The following is a 24,049-nucleotide window of genomic DNA, read 5'->3' as shown; positions in this document are numbered from 1 at the left end:
CATTTAGAGTTGATGTTGAAGCTTACTTTAACTAACGGGTCGCAAGTGGGTCACATGAACCTAGGGACCAAATATGTTGAAATATACATTTCCGAAAATAGTGTTCTTTCAGGTTTACTTTATCCTCAACTCTGCACCTTGGCTTCCCCCCACACCACTGGATTACTGTTCGTTCAGGGAAGTTATTCTCCGCAACGGATTTCTGCCAACGTGGTGTAGTCTCGAGTATGGACCGGTTTCAGGTTTGTTTTTTTAAGATTTTATTTATTCTACAGAGAGCAAGTGTGCACAAGCAGGGGGAGGGGGAGAAGCAGGCTTTTATACAAACCAGGAAGCCTATCTTAAATGGTACAGTCCCAGCTTCCATTTGGGGGTTCTGAGCAGCCGAACAAGGACTGTGTGTTCCGAGTTGTGTTCTAGTGATTGGATACACGTGGTTTTGTCGACAGCTGTAATTTCGTGGGAGTCTGCAGTGGAACAAGCCTGAAGGAAGTATGTTTATTCGTGGATTTTCTTACCCCTATAGGAAGAGAATAAGCTAAAGTCTAAAAAGCAATTTTAGTATTAAATACTAAAAGATAATTTTGCTAAGCAAAAATCATTACTGTAGAAAGGTGTTCTCATTACTACCAGCCTGGAAAGCTTGTTGGGAGGAGCCAATGAAATGGTGCTGAGTGTGCCTGAAGGTGAATATTCAGCGAAGAGCCATTTACGAAGAAGAAAAAAAAGGGGGTTGTCCCCTTGCTTTGTGCCTTCGGCTGTCAGAATCTCCTGTCCAGGCTAGCAGTTCCTAAGAAAATTTCAGAGAGGAGTTGATGAGATGAAAGCAATTTCCCTTGTGAATGAGGTGAACCTCCTGAGGCATTTTCAAAATGTGTAGAGTGACTATTGGGAGCTGTCAGAATTTGTAGTATTCCTGATTAACTCCTCTCACTTTCCAGTACTGTGCCAGGAGATAAGATACATTTTGAAAGTGCCTACCTGATAGTAGCTGCTGTGAGCCTGGCGGTACACAGATAAATCTGACCCAGATACGGATCCTTCTCGGAAAGGTCTTACAGTCTAGTCATGGAAGTGTAAATACGATGAAAGGTGGAGGGGAAAGTGTCATGACAAAGACAGTCACTACTGAAGATGGCATTTAAGGCTGTCCAACACCTCAGGTTGGAGTTCTACTCCAGATAACTGGATCTAGCGTGAACAAAGGCACGAACATGATAAAGGAACAGTCAATAGAGCACTGAAGTACTGTTGACTGGAGTTCAGGATAAAAAGGAATGTCCGATGCTGCTGCACTAATCTAGGGGAGAACTGCAGTAAGTGGCAGAGGGGACAAGTCCCAGATCTAAGAATTGGTTCACAAATGTATTTAGAACTGTGCCTAGCATAGTGAGATCTCAGTGTTTGTTGTTATCACAAATTCATTCAGGAACTTGAGTTGCTAAGTATCTGCGTAATGAACAAAAGCAAACAAGATCCTTGCCTTTCAGTTTATGGTCCAATAGTAGAGCTAAAAATTAAATCTACACTCAAATATTTTCTTACAAATTACCAAGTACTGTGAAGGATGACAATGGTGCTCAGAACTACAGGAGGACCTTTGGGACTGGGAAGGTAAAATGACATTTAACCTGAGACCTGAAACAGATCAACCGAAACTCAGATAACAAGGAAACTCCAGCCAGCATAGCACAGTTTATGAAGCATTTAACAGAAAAGTCCCGGGCTAGAGCGAGCTGGCTGTGGGCCCAGCTGGATGATGAGGTTCCAAGTTGTCACACCTCTGCTCTCTCTTGCTCGGGCTCCCTTCCTGTCACGGTGAGAAGATGGTGGCCAGGAGTTCCAGGTGTGCGTCTCTGCACATCCAGAAAAGAAGTGTTTCCCAGCAGTTCCCCAAGTCTTAGACTTGGCTCTCGCTGACTTCACAGTTCATATGCCTATCACTGACCACGCCGGTCAGGGATTGTGATACTGCTTGGTTGAAGCTGGAGCTGGACTGTGAGTTCTTCCAGGAAAATCAGAATATTGCTCTCCTTTAAAGGGCCAGTGGTGGTGCACAAACATCAGGCATCTAGGGCAGATGGATGAGAGGGTGTTAGCTAAGCAGAGCGGGTAGGGGAAAGTAGCACTGTGCGTGAGGCCCTGCGGCAGGAAAGAAGAAAAGGAAAGTTGGCCTGTGTGGCTGAGCACAAGTTGCAAGAGAACACGGAGAGTAACCTAAATGTCAGACTACATAGGGTCTTGTAGGCCATATTAAGGATCTTGGATTTCATTTTGAGAGCAATGTGGAGACACTACGAGGGTTTTAAGCAAGGAACAGGCTTGCAAGATGCTGACACTTGAAGCTTGATAATCTGGAAGCATATAGTTCTAAGTCACAGAAACTAGGATCATAGTAGAAAAGCAGGAAGGGTCAGGGAAAGAAAGTTTTGGGGGGCCATCACAAAACAAGTTGGGGATACTAGCAGGCAACCAGAAATGTTTACTACAACAGTCTTTACTTCCCATCTTACAACACCCTTTGCTCCTCACCCCACCTCTCTTCTCTTCAGTGCACTGCAGAGCTCTGTTCCTAGGCCCCCTTCAAAATTAATCAGTGCTGTCAATACCATCAATTTCACCAAGTCCAATGGTCTGTTCTCTTTCCACTTAGATTCTCAGCAATACTGACAGAATCAATCACTCTCTGTGACATATTTTCTTCCTGCTTCACTGGCCTCTTCTCAACCTCCTTTGCTACACTGCTCTGCCTCTTTCCGTCTTCCAAAGTTAGGAGAACTCTAGGGTTCAGTCCCAAATTCACTTTGAATCTACCCCTCCCTCCTCACGCCATCTCATCCACTCTGTGGATCTCTGTGTGTGTAGCTGTGGAAAACAGCCAACAAGAGTTTGACAGCAATTTGGGAGTCGTCGTATATAAAGTTGACCAGAGCTTTACCTTGAAAATAACTTTATACCATCCTTGACAAATATTATAACCACACAGTAATTCCTAGAAGAAGAGTTTTGTTTTAGTGATGATTTTCTGACAAGATGAAAAGAGCACAATGTGACGGGTCTTCACAACGGACTTCTAAGGCGCTAGCATAAAAGAGGGTAGTCTTTACTGCATCAGATTTCCCAAACCTAAGCCTTGGAAGCACCTTGTCATGATACTTGCAAACTGTTTCTTTTCAGACTTTTAACTGGTCTCTCTGCAATAGGCTAGGTCCTTATTTTCCCTTTGGCTGCAATCTGGAGTTCCCCAACATACTTGCATGAATTTAGAACTACTTCGCGCTTATACTTAAATGGGAAGGATCCTGGGCTCGATGGACAGGACAGCCTGAAGCTATCAGAGGGCTCAAGAGGCAAGGGTCGGTCTCCTGCCTCCTGGGCTCTCAGGTGACAGCCCACAGAAGGGCACCGGACCCAGGAAGAGGCATCGGAACCTTCCAGGTAGAGGCTCTGGGTCTGTTGGATGGCCATGCTGGAGAGGACACTTGGAGAGGTCAGCAGCCATGGGGTGGAAAGAGCTGATCTAAGAGGATAAAAGCTGACACGAAGTAAAACGCTGGGAGTAAAAGCAAGAAAAACACACACCCTGACAGGTGAGTCCTGTTTCCAACTGTCTGAGACCTGCTGTACAGCTACCCCGACCTGCAGATTCCTCTTTTCCTCAAGTTATTTAAGCTGTCGTTTGTACACAACAAGAGTCTTAAAAGCACTGCTGACATAAACGGTGTGAAAGGCTCTGGGACAGTTGTGAGAGGAGACAGGACAAGGGCAGAGCCAGAATCAGGGGAGAAGCCCAGCTCCAGCCGACAGCAACGCCACCTCACCATAAGATCAGGGTGGCCTTACTTGAGTAACAAACATTTAAACATTTTAAATTATTTACCGTTTCCTAAACTCAGCCATTCTGTTAGGTTCCGCAGGGTAAATGTGAAATTGGTGAAATAGTAATGGTCTTTAAAAACTAAATAACTGATTAAGACTGAGGTTAAACGAAATCAAATCTTAATAAAAAGCATATTATAACAGGGGCACCTGGCTGGCTTAGTCAGTAGAGCATGCCGCTCTTGTTCTCAGGGTCGTGAGTTCAAGCCCCACAATGGGCATGGAGCATACTTAAAAAAAAAAACAAACAAAACTATGTTGTGACTTGTGTCCGTGTTCATCTTTAATATGGGTTGGTTTATTAAAAGGGGGAAGATGCAGGGCAATGTGAATAACAAAGTAAGTTCAACTCTGCTTTCATCTTTCTGTTCAGTTTCTACCATGGATGGATCCACTAGAATTTCTGCAAAAAGATAAAAAATTTTTTTAAAAATCAAGCATAATTAATAAACACCAACAAAACAAATGACAGAATACTGTGGCTATAGGGGCGCCTGGGTGGCACAAGTTGTTAAGTGTCTGCCTTCGGCTCAGGGCGTGATCCCGGCGTTCCGGGATCGAGCCCCACATCAGGCTCCTCCGCTGGGAGCCTGCTTCTTCCTCTCCCATTCCCCCTGCTTGTGTTCCCTCTCACTGGCTGTCTATCTGTCACATAAATAAATAAAATCTTAAAAAAATATATATATATTGTGGCTATATATTTTTACAATCATAAAATAATGGGGTATAGATTCCCAACAATGTCATTCAACTTGCTCGTGTGAGAGTCTGAATTCCAGGGATAACAAGCTCTATATCAAAAGAGAGAGAGGCTGTTAACCTAAGCTGGCAAATGTCAATTAATTTTTTACTACCTCCCCCCAAAAAAATTAAAAATTTTTTTACTACTGTATGAACGTTAATTTTTAAATGTTCTCCTCAAATAACACAGGTAATTTCTTTAGATATGTAACATACCTTCACCAGTTTTCTTTGTTTCCAACACCTCGGATGTTTAGTCCTTCGTATTTAGTGAGGAATCCTTTGCTGGGTGGCACGGCTTTCACTGCTACTGGAGTTGCTAGGTTTGAGTTGTATTTTGATAAAATCTGAAACAAAACATTCCTTTTTATCAAGTCATTGGAACAACATAACAAATTTGGAAGGTCTTACAAAACATTCAGGAAAAGCCAAGGAAAATTTAAAGATATGAGTTATTTGAAACAGTAATAATTTTTCAGCAGCACAGACAAACATTCAACAGCAAAGAAAAGATGGAGTTACTAGAAATTGAATTTGGAGACTGATTTCTAAAGCCTTCTAAAATGTACTCTAAGATGAATGGGAATAAGCAGCAACGCATCCCTGAGAGCAAATGAAGCCTTTACAAAGTTGTTAGGGAAAATGTATATAGGAAAGAGGCAAGACACATGCTCAAAAGGGATCATCAGCTATTAAAGATTATAAAAAGAAGAGTCTGAAATATGTTATGATTTTTTTCATATATAGGTGATACATTAAATACAAGGTTTCCCCTCTTTCATGTAGAAATGAAAAGAGAAGGATCAACCACAGCAAAGTGGAAACTCTAGGTAACTCCTATAAAAGACAGAAGATGCTCACTCCACTTCTTATAATGCCCAGGAAAACAAGACAAAAAAGGGTAACAAATACTTTCTTGATTATCACAGGATGAGTCTGCTCTAATGGCATTTAGGTATCCTTCCAAGTAGTTTCACCCTTCGCACAGCTCTCCACAAGCTAGGTCAGTTGCTAGAACGGTTCTTAATTCCACTTGCCTAAGCCATTCCACCGCGCACTCTTCCATTGGGGGGGAGGGTGACTGGTGGTTATTTAGTAGAGCTGGCAGTCGGTATACAGATCAGGAGTAGACCAGAGGTAAATGATGATGTACTAAAAACTCAGGGTGGCCTTGCCTGAGTATTCTAACATTTAAATCAATGTTTCTCCAACCAAGGTCCAAGATGTCTCAGGTTCAAGAAACACTGATCTAAGCTTATTTATGATGCGCTGCCCTGGAGAACTGTAGGGTAAATGACGTTTCTGACTTTGCCAGCCATACCTCCAATGGAACAATGGTCACATGGCAACTGTAGTTGAACAATTATTACAAAATATTCTAAGAATACATTTCAGAACATGAAGTTAAAGGTAAAGAGAAAATGCAGCACAAGGGCATAAAAGTATGATGAAGTCATGAGCTTGTACTCAGCTCAGAAGAGCCTCGGCCAGGTGCTCTCAGAAGGGCCTATGAGCACAGAATTTAGATCTTCTCGGTACACGAACCAGCACATTAGCGCGGTGAGAAACAGGACAGTTTATTTACAGTTTCAGGTCTTTAATATAAATATCTAATTTTGAAAAGAATGTATCAGAGAAAGAACTAGCTTGGAAAAACAACCTGGAGAATGTCTTCTGGAATGGTAGTTACTTCTGGAGGTGTAGGTGTTCTCAGCAGATTCTCATAAGAAGAAATTACAGGAGAAGAGGGATCCGCAAAACTCTCAAAACACTTGTCTGAATTTAAAACTAACGATGTACAGTCTTTCATTTCCAAATCTTTTGATGAACTATGTGTTTTTGATAATGGATAATCTGTGGATCCCTATTGAACAAAAATAAATCATTAAATTATGATGTTATAAAATACAGTGAACAAAAATCATTAGTCAATTTTAGTTCTGTTGCACAAAACCAACCGAGAAGTAGCAAAAAAATGACCTGTTCTTCCTCAACCGATTACTAAAGAAAATTGAGAAAACAAAGAAATGGCATAGGGAGAACGAAATACCATCCTTCATTACTAATGACGGCTGAGCTACAGCTTAATATGAAAACTAAACGGACTTGACTGAACCAGATTTAGATGGATTCACCCATCCAGTTTCAGGCACCACTGAGCTGGGCCTCATGAGAATAACAGCACGGATGAGCACAAGTGCTACCGCACGCCCGCACTCTCAAGACCAGGACAGCCCGTCTGACGTAAGCTCAGCATGCAATTCGTGCTAAACTCACCAACCCAGCAAATGCCCTCATCTCCCTAGGGTCAGAGTTAATAAAGAGGGAGAGTCACATCAGTGCAGTGCCTTCCACACTGGAGCACAAGGAGTGGATTAGTTTTAAGAGGCAAGTCCTAGCAGCCAATAACCCGAGAGATTCTTCAACTGATACCAATCGCACTTTGTTGGTCTAGAGCTACTGTCCAATACAGTAGCAACAAGCCACGTGGGGCTATTGAATTTTAAATTCATATTTTTAAAAATAAAACGTTAGCTCCTCAGATGTACTAGTCACGTTAATGGACAGCCCGGTCTTCTGCACTGGTTGTCTTAAGTGTTCACAGCAACTTTAAAGAAGGGATGATGTATGCTTCTAGTAAATTTGTTGAGAAATATTTGGAAAAATACTAAAAAATCACCCTTAAATCTATCACCTGGAGATAATCACATCTTGGTGTGTTTCTATCCATTCTTTTACTCTTTTTCCTTGAAAAAAGTATATTGTGTGTGTTTGTATATCCATACACATGTGTGTCATTTTCCATCATTAAATATTTCTTGAAAACATTCTTTTTATGTTCTTATCTGTTCTTTAAAGCATATACTTCAGTGTATTTCACTTCTCTGCTACCACTTGACATTCAGATTTTTCCTGTTTTTTTGCTCTTATAAATAATGCTGTTCCTTCTTCTATAACTTCCTTGTTATAATTCTTTGTGCCAATGTACCTTAGAATAAATCCTGAGATATGGTTAAAGAGTATGAAAAATGTTAAAGCTTTTGCTATATGCTGCTAAATTCCCCTCCAGAAATATGTAAAACTACTCTTAAAGGCTGCATTAATCTAAGTGGTTTTTTTAACTGAAGTACAGTTAACATACAATAGTCTTAAGTTTTTAAAACAGAATGTTTGAGTCTTGAAATAGTGTATATGAGTCATCAGGAAAAAGATTAGAGCTTTCAATGTTATGGAAACGTACCAAAGCTGTACTGTTCTTTGTAGAAGGAATTTTCAAACCAGGAGTGCAAAATGTAGGTGCCAAGGGAGAATCTGTAGAGTCGGCATCTAAAAGACACAAACGATGGCATGAAAATATACATTTGAAAATAAAGTTGAAATGTTTCAACTTTTAGGTTATAATCATAGTCAATATAATTTGTGCACTTTATCTTTAATAACTTAAGAAATAGCTATCGTGTGTGCTTGACTAGACAGGAAGAAACAAAACTTTGTATTTGCTTATCTAGTCTCATCGGCACTAATAAAAGCTCACCAAGGCTGCAAGGTATAAGAGCAATATATAAAAATGAATAGTTCTAGCAGAAGAGGAACAAACGATTAAAAGTATAATTTGAGAAAAGATATTTTGGGGGGCATCTGGGTGGCTCAGTCAGTTAAGCATCTGCCTTCAGCTCAGGTCATGATCCCAGGATTCCTGGGGTCCTGGGATCAAGCCCTATATCGGGCTCCCTGCTCAGTGGAGAGCTTGCTTCTCTGGCTCCCTCTGCCCCTCCCCCTGCTTGTGTGCTCACTCTCACTCTCTAATAAATAAATGAAATCTTAAAAAAAAAAGATATATGTTTTTACAACAGCAACAAAGAAGACAAGACACCTACATGTCAATCCATTAAAATCTGTACGATCTTTATGGAGAAAATAAAATTTCTGAAGGAGGAGGAGGAGGAGGAAGAAGGCAAGGAGGTTACCTGCCTTCTAAGACATTAGGATTTATTCTAAAGCCATAATTGACTATAGAACTTTTAGAAAGAGATCCCAGAAACAGAATCACTGGTATACAGTCATTTAATACCTCTAACACATAGTATCATGAAAGCAATCTTAAAAAAAAAAAATCAAAGAGGGGCAGCTGGGTGGCTCAGTCGGTTAAGCAGCTGACCCTTGGTTTTGGCTCAGGTCATGATCTCATGGTCATGAGATCAAGCCCCATATCGGACTCTGAACTCAGTGTGGGTAGTCTGCTTGAGATTCTCTCCCTCCGCCCCTCCCCCACTCACACTCTCTCTAAAATAAATGAATAAAACCTTTAAAAAAATGAAAGAGAAAAAAAAATGTTAGAAAAATTATCAGACTGGCAACATTTTATGAAGTCAAAAATCATCAAGTGCTGGAAAAGATGGAGAAACAGGAATGTAAACACTGCTGGAGAGAATCAGGACAGCCACTCTCGGGTGGCAAGTTAGCATTTTCTAGAATACTGGAAGATGTGCATCCCCGCTGATGTAGAAACTCCACTCCTAGATGTGAGTAACATGTGTACAAGAAACAATTTCATTAGAGCACTGCCTGTAATAGTAAAGAACAGCTACTCCTTAATAAGCAAGTGAGTAAATAAAATATGGCTTATTCATACAATGCTTAACAATTAAAATGGATGAACTGGATTTACATGGATTGAGTGAAAAAACCAAGTGGCAGAAGAAAACAAATTGTATGTTGCAACTTAAATGAAATCTTCAAACAACACAACTCTAGAATAATCATCACTTTAGGGGAGGAAGGGAAAGAGAGTAACAGTGGGGATTTAGCTTCATGTATAACATGAAGAGAAAGATCTGGAGCAAATTCAGTAAGATGCTAACATGTACTTAATATGAAATTTCCATGTATACACCCAAACACCTGGGATTCTAGGACAAGCACAGACAGAAGTTAAGGGCACAGGCTCCAACCTAGGAGGCACTGAAACAAAGCGCAGTGCATCAAGCCGAGAGCCTGCAAGAGCAGTGAGGTGTGTGAAGCAGAAACTGGAAAACACCTGCCCACTGGCGCCGGCTCCAAGGGAACGGCTCCTAGTCAGCTAGGCTAAAGGTTAAATCTTCAGAAAAAAACTGAAAATCAAAGTATCAACTCCACACGGTGCAGCGTTGGGGGTTCTGAGTTTACCCTATGAGCCCAGTGTAGGCATCCTGAGTCAAGCAGTTCACTAAAAACCTGTGTGTACTGGTAAACCATGGGGCCTTGGCTGGGGTGAGCATGAAACAGCTCCACAGGACAACCCGTGGCTTCCAGAACTTCCACTGAAAACAGCGTCATCTGAAGAAGAGTTCACAGTTAAAAATTAAAAGTCTGTGAGAAGAAATACCTCCAAGGAAGAGAATCAGAGCAATAAAAAGTATCAATACCTTAACCAGTCTTCCAGACACATATGTTTAAAACGTTCAAAGAGATAAAGGAAGGCACAGAAATCATGGGGCAAGAGAACAGTATTATGGAAGGGAAAAAAAGAACAGTCACACTTGAAAGAAAAATGCATAAAACAGAAAATGTAGTCACTGGAGTAAAAATTCAATAGATTAAAATAATAATTTAGACTCAACGTAAGAGAAAAATAGCAAAGTGGAAGAAAGTTCTAACTAAAGCACGAGGTAGCATAGAGAAAAGGAAGGAAAATATCAAAGGGAAGTTAACCAAGGAGACTGAAGGATAACATCCCAAAATATAGCTTACAGGAATTCCAGGAGACAAAACTTGAGGAATTAGGGAAGGTAATTTTATTAAAGAGATAATCTCAGAGTATTTTCCAAAATTGATGACATGGGTCCTTAGTTTGAAAATCATACCAAATTCTAAACATAATAAATAAAAACAAACATATTTTAAAATTACAGAGAAATGTAGAATATCAAAGATAATAACAAAAATCTTACTGACTACCAGGAAGAAAAGACCAAAAATCTACAAAGGAAAGCAAATCAGACCCACAGCATTCTGCTCATCAGCAATGGACACCAGATGACAATGAAATAATTTCTTTATAAAATATTGAAGAAAGTCATTTATCAACCTATTGTCCATATCCAGTTGAATTATTGTTCAAAAATGAATAAATGAGAAAGAAAGACGTCTTCAGACACAAAACCAGAGAGCACTTCTCACAGACTAGAAATAACATCTCTGAAAGAACTGCTAAAGAATGTGCTTTAACAAGAAGAAAACTAAACCCAGAAGGAATGAGTAGGATAGAAGAAGCAACAGTAAAGAAAATGGTAAACAAGTTACTAAATTTTCCTAAGTATGGACTATAATGATGGTAGTTTGGTGGCATAAGAATAGGGTCAAGCTAAAATACAATAGAAACTCTCTTAACAAGCCCCCACTTGACCAAAGTACTAGTGGATAAACCTGAGCATGCCATTCCTTTCATAAAATACACGGCCTGTGATGTCTACTGAAGGCTTTAAGTCAGAAAGCTCTTCTTTAAAAAATTCATCCCAGTTCAGAAGTTATATATATAGATATTCTCCTCCTTCATCATTTTCTAAAAAGTTTATGCTCCCCCGGGAATTAACTCTGGGTATGTACGATGTGGTGGTCCACTCTCTCCCTCTTTGGCACAGACAGGCTCTTTCCTACAAGCTGAGCTCTACGTTTACCAGAAGTCATTTTTATTTTTTCACTTCTGTTTATGCCAGAAGCAGCTTGATAATTTAATGACATAATTTAATAATATATGTCAGTGAAATTAGTACAAAAGAATTTTTCTGAAAATATGTTCATAAATTTGGAAACAACTGATAGTCTAGTTACTTTAAAAAATATGCCAATAGATTTGATATAGATTAGACAATTATAAATAATTAATCAGAAAAACCCACAAACTCTAGAATTGTTTATATTTTTGTGAAAACTAATGTTTTCATGTTTGGTGGGAGAAACATGAAAACACTACATGAAAATTTTCTTTAAGTTCTTGCAGTATTCTAAAAAAACAGAATTTGAAATGGTAGCTAATGTACTCTGAATGTGGTTTATGTAAGAAAAATAATGTAGAATTCTAATCAATAGGCTGAAGCTAAATTTTAAAAAGGTACTATTGGGGGCGCCTGGGTGGCGCAGTCAGTTAAGCATCAGACTCTTGGTTTTGGCTTAGGTCGTAATCTCAGGGTCATGATCTCAGGGTTGTGAGATCAGGCCCTGAATCTGGCTCTGAACTCTGTGTGGAGTCTACTTAAGTTTCTCTCTCCCTCTCTAGTTGCTCCTCACCTCTAAAATAAATAAATAAATCTTAAAAAAAAAAAAGGTACTATTGGCTCTGTATCAAAAGTCTGGTGACTGAATATATATACATACGTGTATACATATATATACACGTATATATATACGCGTATATATATACGCGTATATATATATTTACACGTATATATATACGCGTATATATATATATATATATATGTTTTAAGTTAAAATGTTAAAAACAACAAGCTGACAGATAAGGACTATAATCACGAAAAGTAGGAAAACATACCGGAGAATTATATCCTTCTCTAGTATGAAATCATGCTGCACCTGAATGGGATGGTACTTTATATAATTCAGTGTTATGAACTGAAAAGATGTAGAGGGGCTGTGAGAATGTCTAAGATGACAGAACCATTTTTGTACAAAAATAATCTAGAAAGAGGATAGCCGAGAAGTAATGTGATTATTACACTTACCATTTTTTTTCAACTGCTGGAGGCCAGGAGCGGCAAAGAAATTATCACTGGTCATTGGTTCTGGTTCTATGGCCTCTTCACTGGTGTGATTCATAAGGAAATTATAAGATTTTAAAAAGTTAATATTGAACCTCTGGGAAAAAATTCAATTATATATCATGAAGTCTAGACAAACTTTCAATTCTGTTTTATAGAACAGAAGTCTCATGGAACTAACCTTTTTTTTTTTTTTTTAATGTATACCCATGGCTCAAAAAAGGCTATACACCATTTTGTGTTGACAGGTGACTTAGACGCAAGTTAAGAAGCTCTGACTTAAGGGTAAGCCATAAGTTTAACTCATTAGTTCAAATATAGAAATTATATATCTCATGGTTTCAAAACCATCAAGTGGAATTAATTTGCAACCAGTTTACAGATAGAGATTAAGAACTTGTCATTTTTTTGGACTAGAAAGACTGATCTATCATCTAGTTACTGAGGGTATTCTAGCCAATTACCCAGATGTCTGAAATATAGTTATAAAGAGGAGGGTCATCAAATAACTACAAGCTGGTTCAATTAACCAACTGTCCTAGCATAATTTTTTTTAAAGATTTTATTTATTTATTTGTCAGAGAGAGAGACAGAATAAGCAGGGGGAGTAGCAGGCAGAGGGAAAAGCAGGCTCCCCGCTGAGTACGGAGCCCGACGCGGGGCTCAATCCCAGGACCCGGGGCCTGAGCTGAAGGCAGACACTTAACTGACTGAGCCACCCAGGCGTTCCTGTCCTAGCATAATCTACTGAACATTCTTACTTCAAAAACACCTTCTTATATAAATTAGAGTTGGTTTCTGGGCTATTCTATTCCAGTTATAAATCTATTCTGGGACAGTTTTATACTGTTTTACTTATTGTAGCTTTATATATTTTAATATTAGTAGGTCAAATTCCCTCATTACTGTTATTTTTCATTTTTTTAGCCACTCCTACTTTCTATTTCTATTCCAAATAAATTTTAGGATCATTTTACAAATACCCCTTTCTCCACCATGAAAAAAATTCTTGTAAATGCATGACATCTATAAATTAATTTGTTGTGATTAAACATCTTAGCAATATTCAGTCCATCTATCTGGATAAAGAAAAACATTACATTCCCTAATTTCCCCTTTATGTAATTCAGAAATGTTTTATGGTTTTTATCACATAGACCTTTTACCTATGACTGATGTTGGCATTTTACTTTTTCGTTGCAAATATGAATGGTTTTTTCCACTTTCAGAAATCATTTCATTCATTTATTTTTTAAAGATTTTATTTATTTGAGAGAGAGAGAGAGCACAAGTAGGGGGAGCAGCAGGCAGAGGGAGAGAGGGAGAAGCAGGCTCCCTACCAAGCAGGGAGCCTGATGCAGGGCTCAATCCCAGGACCCTGGGTACGTGACCTGAGCCAAAGGCAGTTTAACCGACTGAGCCACCCAAGGGCCTCTCAGTTTGTGAGTTTTTTAACTGGGATTTTACATCCATGTTCATAAATTAGATCGGCTATAGTTTCCTTTTGTGTGCTTTGTCAGTGCTTATATCAAGGGTATGTCAATCTCATAAACTCAACTGCAGCGTTTCTCTGTCTTATTCTGCTTTTAGAAAAAGAACTTTTTTTTGTCTGTGCTCCAATAAACCTTTACCAAAAATAGGCAGCAGGCTGGATTTGGCCTGTGGCAGTAGTCTGTAGACCCCTGATAACGACAGTTCTTTTTAAAGGTCATTATTTTCATAGTATCTCATTCTTAAGGCAATTTATAACTTTGTTATCCATTACACTCCAGTGACTCTGTGTGGTAAGCAGGATGGATATGGTTATATACATTTTACTAGTGAGGAAATGGAAAACAGACGTTTTATGAGTCTGAAGAGTCCAGGTAAGGTGCTGGGACCCACGACAGAATGTATTTCCCCTTCTCAGAAAAATAACTTTTTATATAAGATGAAAAATATATATTCTATGAAATTATGAAAGGATTCATCCAGAAAACCATCTGTGCTCAGAGCTTTTTGGAGTTAGTTCTCTGATAGCTTTTTCGGTTTTCTTCTCTGACTTCTGGCCTATACAGGTTTTCTACTTCAAGCTGATTTTGATAACTGTGTACTATTTTCAAAAACTTTTCATTTATCAGAACTTTCCAAATTTCCCAATACTATGCCCTATAGTATTTCTAATAGCTTAATAATTATAGCCCTTCGTTCCTAATTTTGTCATCTGCATTTACATTTATCTAAGAACCAGTTCTTAGATTTATCAACTCTACTCTTCTAAAGATCTTTTGTAATGACATTTTACTTTATCTTTGGTGTTTACTCCCTTCTCTTTGCCCCACAATTGTGGGGTTTTTACTTGACTCCTTAAGTTGAATGCTTATTCTCCTTCTTTAATAATTAGTTCTTAAAGATATGGATTTATCTTTAGCTCTTGCTTGGCTGCTTTAATACAGGGTATTTTCATTTTCATTGTAACTCCTTAAGTACCACTTCCACACTATTCACTACCAATCTCTTTAGTCCAGGACAAAAACTGGTCACTGAGCTTCCAATTCATATTAAAATACCTACAAGTGGGGCGCCTGGGTGGCTCAGTCATTAAGCGTCTGCCTTCGGCTCAGGGCGTGATCCCAGAGTCCTGGGATCCAGCCCCACATCAGGCTCCTCCGCTGGGAGCCTGCTTCTTCCTCTCCCACTCCCCCTGCCTGTGTTCCCTCTCTCACTGACTATCTCTCTCTCTGTCAAATAAATAAATATAAAATGTCTTTTAAAAAACTCAAAAAACCTGAATGTTTTAAAATACCTACACGCAAGAGCACTTCTACTGGGACCTCTAAATCAACATGGAAATGCATCCACCTTTAGCCCAAGCTGTGGGTTTTCCTGTCTTGTTTTCCCAAGCATCATAACAGGTAACAAAACAGAAGTCTTTGATTTATCCTGGATCCCCAAGTCTTCTCCTCCCACATCTCCGTGCAAAATCATTCACAGGTTCTTACTGATTCTACCCCTTCTCTATCCCGCCAAACACCAAACTCCATCAGGCCTATATTACTCCTACAGCATTTAACCGGAAATCCAAGAGCTCACACTTTACTCATGGAATTCGTGATTCAGGGAAGTTTGAAATGTGAAATATCTGAAATCCATTCGAAGGAAAGTTACTGTCTGAAATATCATATCTCTTCTAGGAAAAATCAATAAATACGAAAGATTTAGAAAATTAGATAAAATGTGCCTTTTATGAATGTGGCTTACCTTTTATTCTCCTTTATATTTTTAAGTCCCATCGTGTAACCTTCATTTAAACATGCACCATAGTCAGAGATACCAAAGTGTTCTAATTTAGGAGTTACACACTCAAAATCATCCATCTTTAGAGCACATTTTGGAGTTTTTAGTACTTTAACTACTGACTGTTTAGAAGACGGAGTTAAATTTTTTGGCTCTTCCTCATGGTCGTTTACTGCCTGTGGAGGGTTTGGTGGAACTTGGGATACCATGTACCGCTCAAGTCCAAAATCGGAAAGCTGTGGACTCCGTGGAGACTTCTCAGAACCAGAAGTGCTCGGAACAGCAGGATCAGACAGACTGTCCTTCACATCAGGTATGTGAAAATCTTCATGCTTTGTGGACTCTGATTCAGAGTCAATGATTTCTTGTTCATCCACTGTGAGGAAGAACCAAGGAGGTCATATTTTGGTCAAACATCAAACCACAAAATTCCATGTACTAAAACCATACAAAACAGCTCCGTGTGAAATGTCCCAAATCGGCAAAAGTCCTGATTCCCTCCTTAGTCTCTAAAGTTTTATTTCAATTGTCCCTTCAGGAAATTCCTGACATGTGCCTCTTGTGTAGCCATATCCCATTTTCGATGACACATTTAAGAAGTAAACTAACATGTTAAAGGATGAAAAATCAATGCAAATAAAAGTCCAATATCCTCAGTTACTTTGATTTACCATCTCTCTTAATAGATTGTAGAACCATTTTACCATTTTATGACATTAAGCACAGGGCAGAATTAAATATGATCTAGATTTAACACAAAGCATACTATTATTTTAGGTTTTTCATTTACAGATGTTTAAGTAAAAAGGAAACACTGTTACACCAAGATAAATTTTTATCCTCAGTCTGGAACACCTGTATTAAAAGCCTGGTTGAGGAAAATAACAGGAGAGCATTAGAAAGACATATAGTTTCTCAACCCTGAGTAGGTTATATCTGGCTCCAGACCCTGCACGCCTAACCACCACACTGAGCATTTCAGACTAAATAATTGAGCAACAACTGTGCTCTTCCCCACATCCTTTGACATTTCCTGCATACATTAATGGTTAATGAATTTGATGTGGGACCCAAGCTGCAGTTAAAAGGTCCGGGATGGTACTATGATGCCAAGAAAGAGTTTAAGAAGGAGAAATACTAGATTTTAGTGTGAGACAACAGAAAGTCAAAGAAGATAACCAGAAAGAAGATAAGTGGATTTGACCAGGAACTGGGCAGAGATTAACTTAATAAGTGACAGGGCTTCAGTGAGATAACAAGGTATGGAGAATGGAACGGGTGTAAGAAAATGCTGGAGAACAGATGTAAAATTTGTAGCATGCTGTGGAGAAGAAAAGTGAACCACTAATTAGAAAGGGTCCCGGAAAGGAAGAGAAAATGGAGAGGGTGAGATGAAGGAAGACAAATGAAAATGTGTTTAGAATTCCCCCTGGGACAAGCATTTTAATGTTTCACTCCATTTAATTTTCGTATTAACTGTTTCAAGCATGAAATATCTTAGGATATTTTTTCCTCATTTTTATAAATAAAGGTACCAAACAACATTTTGGAAAACACTCAGCTGATTAAAATTTAAAGAGGGAAGACTTGAACCCACATCCTTTGATTCCAAACACTACCATTTGTTTAAGAATAAGGAGGGAGGGAGTTAATGCAAAGATCTGTTTTAGATGACCTTGAATAGGTACCACTTGGTTGCCAAATTGGAAATATGAATTGTAAACAATTGCACATATTGAAAGAAATGGGAAAAAGTTTCTCCAAAATCTGTTTCTTGCATTCTTTTTTTTTTTTAAAGATTTATTTATTTATTCATTTGACAGAGATAGAGACAGCCAGCGAGAGAGGAAACACAAGCAGGGGGAGTGGGAGAGGAAGAAGCAGGCTCATCGCGGAGGAGCTTGATGTGGGGCTCGATCCCAGAATGCCGGGATCACGCCCCGAGCCGAAGGCAGACGCTTAATGACTGCGCCACCCAGGCGCCCGTTTCTTGCATTCTTTTAAAGAAAAAAGTATTTGTACTTTTCTTGTTATGAATTGGAATATATTTTTGTAAGTATGATAATGACCTTTTTTGTTCACTTCATCTTTTAAAGGAAAGTCTATAGTTAAAATGGGGTGAGGCGCTGGTACAGATCCCTGCCAGAATCTTTTAGATCCAAAGGAAGAGGAAAGGGATAAATTTAGGTTGTACATTTCCCGGGCCAGCTAAGAGATCCAACAGACTGGAGGAAGTGAAGAGGAGCACATTGTTTTCTCTGAAGGCCGTATTTTCTTTGTTTTGACTGGGAACAGGAAATGAATTAGGATAGGGTACTATTTTTGCATGCATGATAAACCAGGATGTATTATATATGGAGTATGTACCACATCAAAAAAAAAAAAAGTTACAGACTTTGGTTTCAAGACTTTTGGCCCTTGGAAGAGCTGCTGATTCAGAGTTCTGTTTAGGCATTGTGCTTTCTGTTAATTTGGAGAAATGTTATAAAGGCTACCAAAAACCTATTCTCTTATTTATCACAAGGCTATCACTGAAGAGATTAATAAAATCATCACCATATCACTGCCTCATAGAGAGGTATTATCATTCCTATTTTGCAAGTGAGGAAAAAGCAATTCAGAGAAATTATCCAAGGTCACACACATGTAGTAACTGGTGGAGCCAGTACTTGAATCCATAGCTTGTTCACACTAAAGTCAACTGAATGCTTTCCGTTGTACCATGCAGACTGTTTAATTTATCCTCCACACATATCCTCAAGATACATTTGTTGAATTTAATTAATGGTTTACTTATGTACAAAGATCATTCTCTTCACAGAAACAAAGACAATGAAGCATATGAAAATTAGCCACTCACAGGTATGGGCCTAATAGTAGTTAACACTGGGTGATTAACATGCCAGGTGCTGTTCTAAACAAATTTTATCTCATTCAATCCTTCTACAACCTCAGACGTAGATACTATTAAACATCTCCACTTTACAGAGGAGACACTGAGGTACACCGTTAAGTAACTGGTCAAAGATAATACAGCTAATAAATGGTGGAATTAGAGATTTGCATTCAGATAATTTGGCTCTAAATTCTAAACCACCATGCTATACTAACCTTCATTAAAACTGGAGAATTTAAAAAGGCCTTTATCAGTGTATAATGCCCAAAATTTCTCATTCTACAGACGAGAAAATTGATTAGCCTCTCAGCTATTTATTGGCAGAGCTGACTAGAAACCGACTATCCTAAATAAATAAATAAATAAATAAATAAAAGAAACCAACTATCCTAAAATCTTGAAGATTTATATCTTGTACTCTTCTTTTACCTAGCATTTTGGAAAGGAGAGCAAGACCACCAATCAGCACTGCACCCAGCACAGTGTTTGATGAATAATGATGATCACACATGACAGTTACATAACGGCAGAGCCAAAACCAGAAACCATGGCCAAGCCCAGAGCAGTCATATTTAATCATGCTGCCTTCCTTCTTTAATACTAAAACAAATACCGTAAAATACAAGTTGTCCACACCTGAATCTTTCTTGGCACGTGGATTATATCCATACTTCTGGAAAAACTCTCTTATTTTCATGATATCCACTGAATTTTTTTTCATCAGTACTTTTGTTGCCTTTATGAAACCAATACTTTCTTGACTTTCCAAACTTGCTTGATCAAGAAGAATACTGACATCATCCTTTTATAAGGAAAAAAAGTACATTATAATTTCTCTATCTTTTGACTAAGTCTACTTAGATTTTAAAAATTATGACACAAAGATGATACATTAATACTGTAGAAGTGATACCTTTAGAGTCTGGACTTCTGAATGAAGGTCATATAAAATTCTCATTGGGTAATCTTCACAGTCTTCAATATGAATAGAGAGGAAAAAGTGCAATAAGGAAAAGGAGGAAAAAGAATAGAAAATATAATTTAGTATTCTTTCTTAGAATTATGAAATCCTTGTCTATTTATTCATAATTTATTTCTTGCCAATTACAAAAAAAAGTGTGAAGGCCTTTCTTTTAAAATTGATGAAATTATACATACAGAAAAGTACAAAAGTCCTAAGTATATAGCTTCATGAACTTTGAAAGTAAACATACCGTACATAATCAGTACTCAGATCAAGAAGGGAAGAAGGGAGGGAGAGGAGAAAATGTAATCTGACTTAGCAATTTTTTTATGGTGAGCACCTTCTGGTTCCTAGTTTTAAAATCTTTGTCAATGACAACACTTACATTATCTTCTAAGTGCTTTATTGTTTGCCTTTTGAATTGAGAGCTACAGTCTACCTGGAATTGATTTTTTTTTTTTAATACGGTAAGAGGTAAGGATCAAGATCCATTCTTACTTGCCATAGGAGCGTCCAACTGACCTGGCACCATTTATTGAAAAGACATCCTTCACCCACTGTACTGTCAACTTTCTTATTAATCAGTTGCAATATGTCTAATATACATCATGTAAAGGCAGTTTTTTAAATAATTATATTTTTCTTTCTGAAACATGCGTCCTTTGAAGATGTCCTTTCACCTGTTAAAAGCTGACCAATTTTCATTTAGGAAGTGCAAGTCATCACAACAGTGATACTTCATACCCACTAGAATGACTATATTCAAAAAGACAAATAATAAATGATGAGGATGTGGAGCAACTGCAACCTTCATTCATTGCTGGTGGAAATGTACAATGGTACATCCACTTTGGAAAACAATTTGGCAGCTCTTCAAAAGTTAAACATAGAGTTATCATATCATATCATTCTACCTGTAAGCACATGCTAAACAGAACTGAAAACATTGTGTTCACCCAAAACTCACCCACAGATGTTTACATACATTCATAATAGCTAAAAAGTGGAAACAACCCAAATGTTCATCAACTGATGAATAAACACAACGCGGTATATACGTACAATGGAATATTATTCAGCAATACAATGGAATGAAGTACTGATACATGCTTATGACATGAATAAACCTTGCAACATTATGCTAAAATAAATCACAAAAGCCTACTAATTGTATGACTCCTTTTATCTGAAATACGCAGAATAGGCAAATTTATACAGACAGGAAATAGATTAGTGGTTGCATAAGGCTAGTGTGGTAGGAGGGAGTGGGATTGTGGGGAGTGGATACTAACAGTCACAAGGGTTTCTTTTGAGGGTGATGAAAATCTAAATTTACTATAATGGTTGCACAACTCTGTGAATATATCAAAAACCATTGAATTGAATCCTTTATTTTTATAAAGATTTATTTATTTATTTATTTGAGAGAAAGAGAGAGAGAAAGAGTGCATGCAGGGGGAAGGGGCAGAGGGAGAAAGAGAATCCCCAGCAGACTCCCTGCTGATGAGATTTTTTGGTGGTCATTTTCTCTACCACAATTCCATATTTTCTGTAATACATATTGGCTGCAAATAGAAAAGTTATTTCAACTTTTACTTATAAAACCAGAAGAAAATGCAAAATTTGTGTACACAGTTAATACACTGGTAAGAAGGCAAATTAGCACAAGCTTTGTCAATTCAGCTACATATCAAGTGTCCAAAGAGGCACCTAGCTGGCTCAGACCCTCTTGATCTCAGGGTCATGAGTTCAAGCCCCACATTAGGCGTAGAGCTCACCAAAAAAAAAAAAAAAAAAAAAAAAAAAAAAATAGAGAAAACAGAAAATAATAAAATACTAATAGTGGTGTCTTTGAATGGTTGAGTTACAGGAAATATTTATTTTCCTCTTTTTCCTTTTCCACATCTCAAATTTTTTGCCAGTTACATGTACTGTTTTACAGTCAAAAGAATAAACATTTTCAAATGGCTGGGACACTACTCATAATATAAAGTAAAAGGAGTCTGTCTACAGGGCACAATATTTTAAGGCAAATTACAATTATGACATTTATAAAATAATCTCAAAATCTGAACTACTCTTAAAACAATGTTTTAAAAAATTTCTAATCTAAAGAGTAGTGGTGAAGAATTCTGCTATATTTATTTTTTTAAAGAGCAGTATGCTGGGGTGCCTGGCTGGCTTAGTGGCAAGAGCATGCGACTCTGGATCGTGAGTTTGAGCCCCACACTGGGTGTAGAGATTACTTAAGAAAGAAAAGAAAAGAAAAAAGAAAAGAAAAGAGGACGGGAGGGGAGAGAAAAAAGCAGCACTGAGTACTGATGTCTGTGCCGGCAACACAGTTTGCTGGGAAAAACAAAGGCATTTCCTGCAACTGTGGACCAGTTGGGTGAGACAAAGTTACTATGCATGTAAAGAACCCTGCTAAATAACTGCATTTTGTTTAATTTTAATTATATTGTATTTTATTGATAAATACCCATTATGTGACTTGAAAGCATATTACGTATAAATTATTGTATGCATTATGAGCTCAATCTGTTAATTTACATTCTTATTCTGCGCTGTTTCTCTCAACACAGTAATAGCGCTATTTCATTATTTGAGGAGAGCAAACGTGGTCGTACATAGAATTGAAAACAGCCACAACATACTTGAGGGGGCATAAGAATAAATGAAAAGGTGGCACTTGTCACCTCGGGACTCTGCTAACGACAAACACCGAGCATTTTGATGGGTGTATCACCCCCATTCCGTATCTCTTTCGAAGTACTCTTCACCACTGTAGATAAATAACCTTTCTGCAGGTGTGTGTGTTTTTACTTGTTAAGGCCCTTCTGACATGCCGCACTCCTGGCTGGCCGCGGGCGGCTGTGCGAGTCGTAGTAGTAGCCACGATCCCCCCAAACGCCCGCCCGCTTCACTCACCACTCTCCTCTCCGTCCAGCGCTCGCTGCAGCCGAGCCGTCTCGCTGTCTAGGGTGATGGCCAGAGACCGTAGCTTCGCGTGGAAGCTTCGGATCAGATCCATGGGTAAGCACTCCTCGGCAGTACACTAGACGCAAGGAGAGTCCACCGCTCCGTTAGCGCCCGCCAGTAGTTTGAATCTCTTTGAGCCGGAAGCGTCCCTGGCTCCGCGGCGTCGTAAAACTCCTCTCTCGCGAGAACTGAAGTCTCACGCGAAGGGGCAAGGAGGCTCCGAGTGACGGGCGCACTTCCGGGGTTGTGTCCGCTGGCGTGCGGAAGGCCTGGGGTCTTCTCTGGCTTGCGGTCGGTGAGTTGATTGGCTTATTTCGTTGTTTCACGAATCCCCTTCTTTTCCCTGTCGCGGCTAATTGGGCTCCCCACTTCATTTGGGGTGCGGTGTGAGTTCTCGTGGGTGGCCGAGTGGCGAGAGAGGCGGTGTCGCGCGCGTGCGCGTCGCTGCTTCCCGCGTCCGAACGCGTCGCCAGTTCTTGCGGTCTTCTGCCCTGTCTTAGTAGGTACCATGTTCCTGACTGCCCTCCTCCGCCGCAATCGCCTTCCTGGCAGGCAGTGGATCGGGAAGCACCGGCGGCCGCGGACCGTTTCTTTCCACGCGAAGCAGAACATGATCCGCCGCCTGGAGACAGAGGCAGAGAACCATTACTGGCTGAGCATGCCTTACCTCACCGCGGAGCAAGAGTACGGCCACGCCGCGGAGCGCAGGGCGGCGGCCTTCGAGGCCATCAAGGCAGCCAGCATGTCCAAGTTCCCCCCCCACAGATTCGTGGCAGACCAGCTCGACCATCTCAATGTCACGAAGAAGTGGTCCTAACCCAGAGCCACCATCTTTCAGCTGGACGGATCACAGGGCTGCTACCTCTCAACCCGATTCTGGAACCGAACACCTGTGACCTCTGGGGAAAAATGAGACTTTGGATCAATCTTATTGAACAGCAAACATGAGTGTAGTGGTCTGCATATAGAATATCTGGGGCTCCAAACTCTTTAATACTTCATAGTCCAATCTCTGCCATATTGTTTCCTGTTCTGTTACCCTGTTGGGAAGGTACAAGAGATTTCCTAGGTCACAGAGGATATAAAATGTATTTTGGATGAAAGCTTCAAAAAAAGCTACAAAGTATGGTTTGGAATCTGTCCTTAAGTATGAGATACTTGATGGGGGCTTACCTTTTGTCAAAAGAATAATTGCCTAAAGATAAGTGAAAATTGAGTTTTTTCAGTTAAACATACGCCTAAAAATAGCATTTTCTTCAGGGATTGCTACTAAAAGACATTTAAGTGAAGTAAAGGTGTTCATCAGAACTTCTACCTGAAGTTGTATTTTAAAAACCTCTTTTGAGGTACATGGGTGGCACAGTCTGTTAAGCCGTCTAACTCTTGGTTTCCTCTGAGGTGGTGATGTCAGGGTGGTGAGATCCAGCCCTGCACAGGGCTCCATGCTGGGGGTGGGGTGGGGGAGGTGTGGCTCTGCTTAAGATTCTCTGTCCCTCTGCCCCTCCCCCTACCTCAAATAAATAAATCTTTAAAAATAAAAAAAACTTCAAAAAATAAAAA

General features: G+C 39.2%; 2 protein-coding genes across 4 annotated transcripts; one reads left to right on the top strand and one right to left on the bottom strand.

Annotated features, from left to right (window-relative positions):
* Positions 1-275: 275 nt before the first annotated feature.
* SKA3 (spindle and kinetochore associated complex subunit 3) lies at positions 276-22,995 on the bottom strand. 2 transcript variants are annotated; one of them, XM_057309716.1, is made up of 9 exons: positions 22,439-22,995; positions 19,460-19,521; positions 19,183-19,348; positions 15,615-16,026; positions 12,339-12,418; positions 7,862-7,947; positions 6,281-6,484; positions 4,837-4,967; positions 276-2,071 (listed from the first exon to the last, which is right to left on the bottom strand). In XM_057309716.1, exons 1-8 carry the CDS (start codon positions 22,539-22,541, stop codon positions 4,839-4,841), a joined length of 1,242 nt encoding a protein of 413 aa, XP_057165699.1. In that variant the 5' UTR covers positions 22,542-22,995; the 3' UTR covers positions 276-2,071; positions 4,837-4,838. The 2 variants fall into 2 exon arrangements, with proteins under 2 accessions (XP_057165699.1, XP_026348760.2); XM_026492975.4 differs by lacking the exon at positions 276-2,071 and adding an exon at positions 4,138-4,282.
* Positions 22,687-24,049, top strand: MRPL57 (mitochondrial ribosomal protein L57). 2 transcript variants are annotated; one of them, XM_026492978.4, is made up of 2 exons: positions 22,687-22,784; positions 22,993-24,049. In XM_026492978.4, exon 2 carries the CDS (start codon positions 22,998-23,000, stop codon positions 23,304-23,306), a length of 309 nt encoding a protein of 102 aa, XP_026348763.1. In that variant the 5' UTR covers positions 22,687-22,784; positions 22,993-22,997; the 3' UTR covers positions 23,307-24,049. The 2 variants fall into 2 exon arrangements, with proteins under 2 accessions (XP_026348763.1, XP_026348762.1); XM_026492977.4 differs by having other exon boundaries at positions 22,990-24,049.

This window comes from Ursus arctos, unplaced genomic scaffold (assembly GCF_023065955.2).
Source record: "Ursus arctos isolate Adak ecotype North America unplaced genomic scaffold, UrsArc2.0 scaffold_10, whole genome shotgun sequence".
NCBI classification, from domain to species: domain Eukaryota; kingdom Metazoa; phylum Chordata; class Mammalia; order Carnivora; family Ursidae; genus Ursus; species Ursus arctos.
The sequence above is the reverse complement of the archived record's forward strand: the minus strand, read 5'-3'. Positions and strand labels throughout refer to the sequence as shown.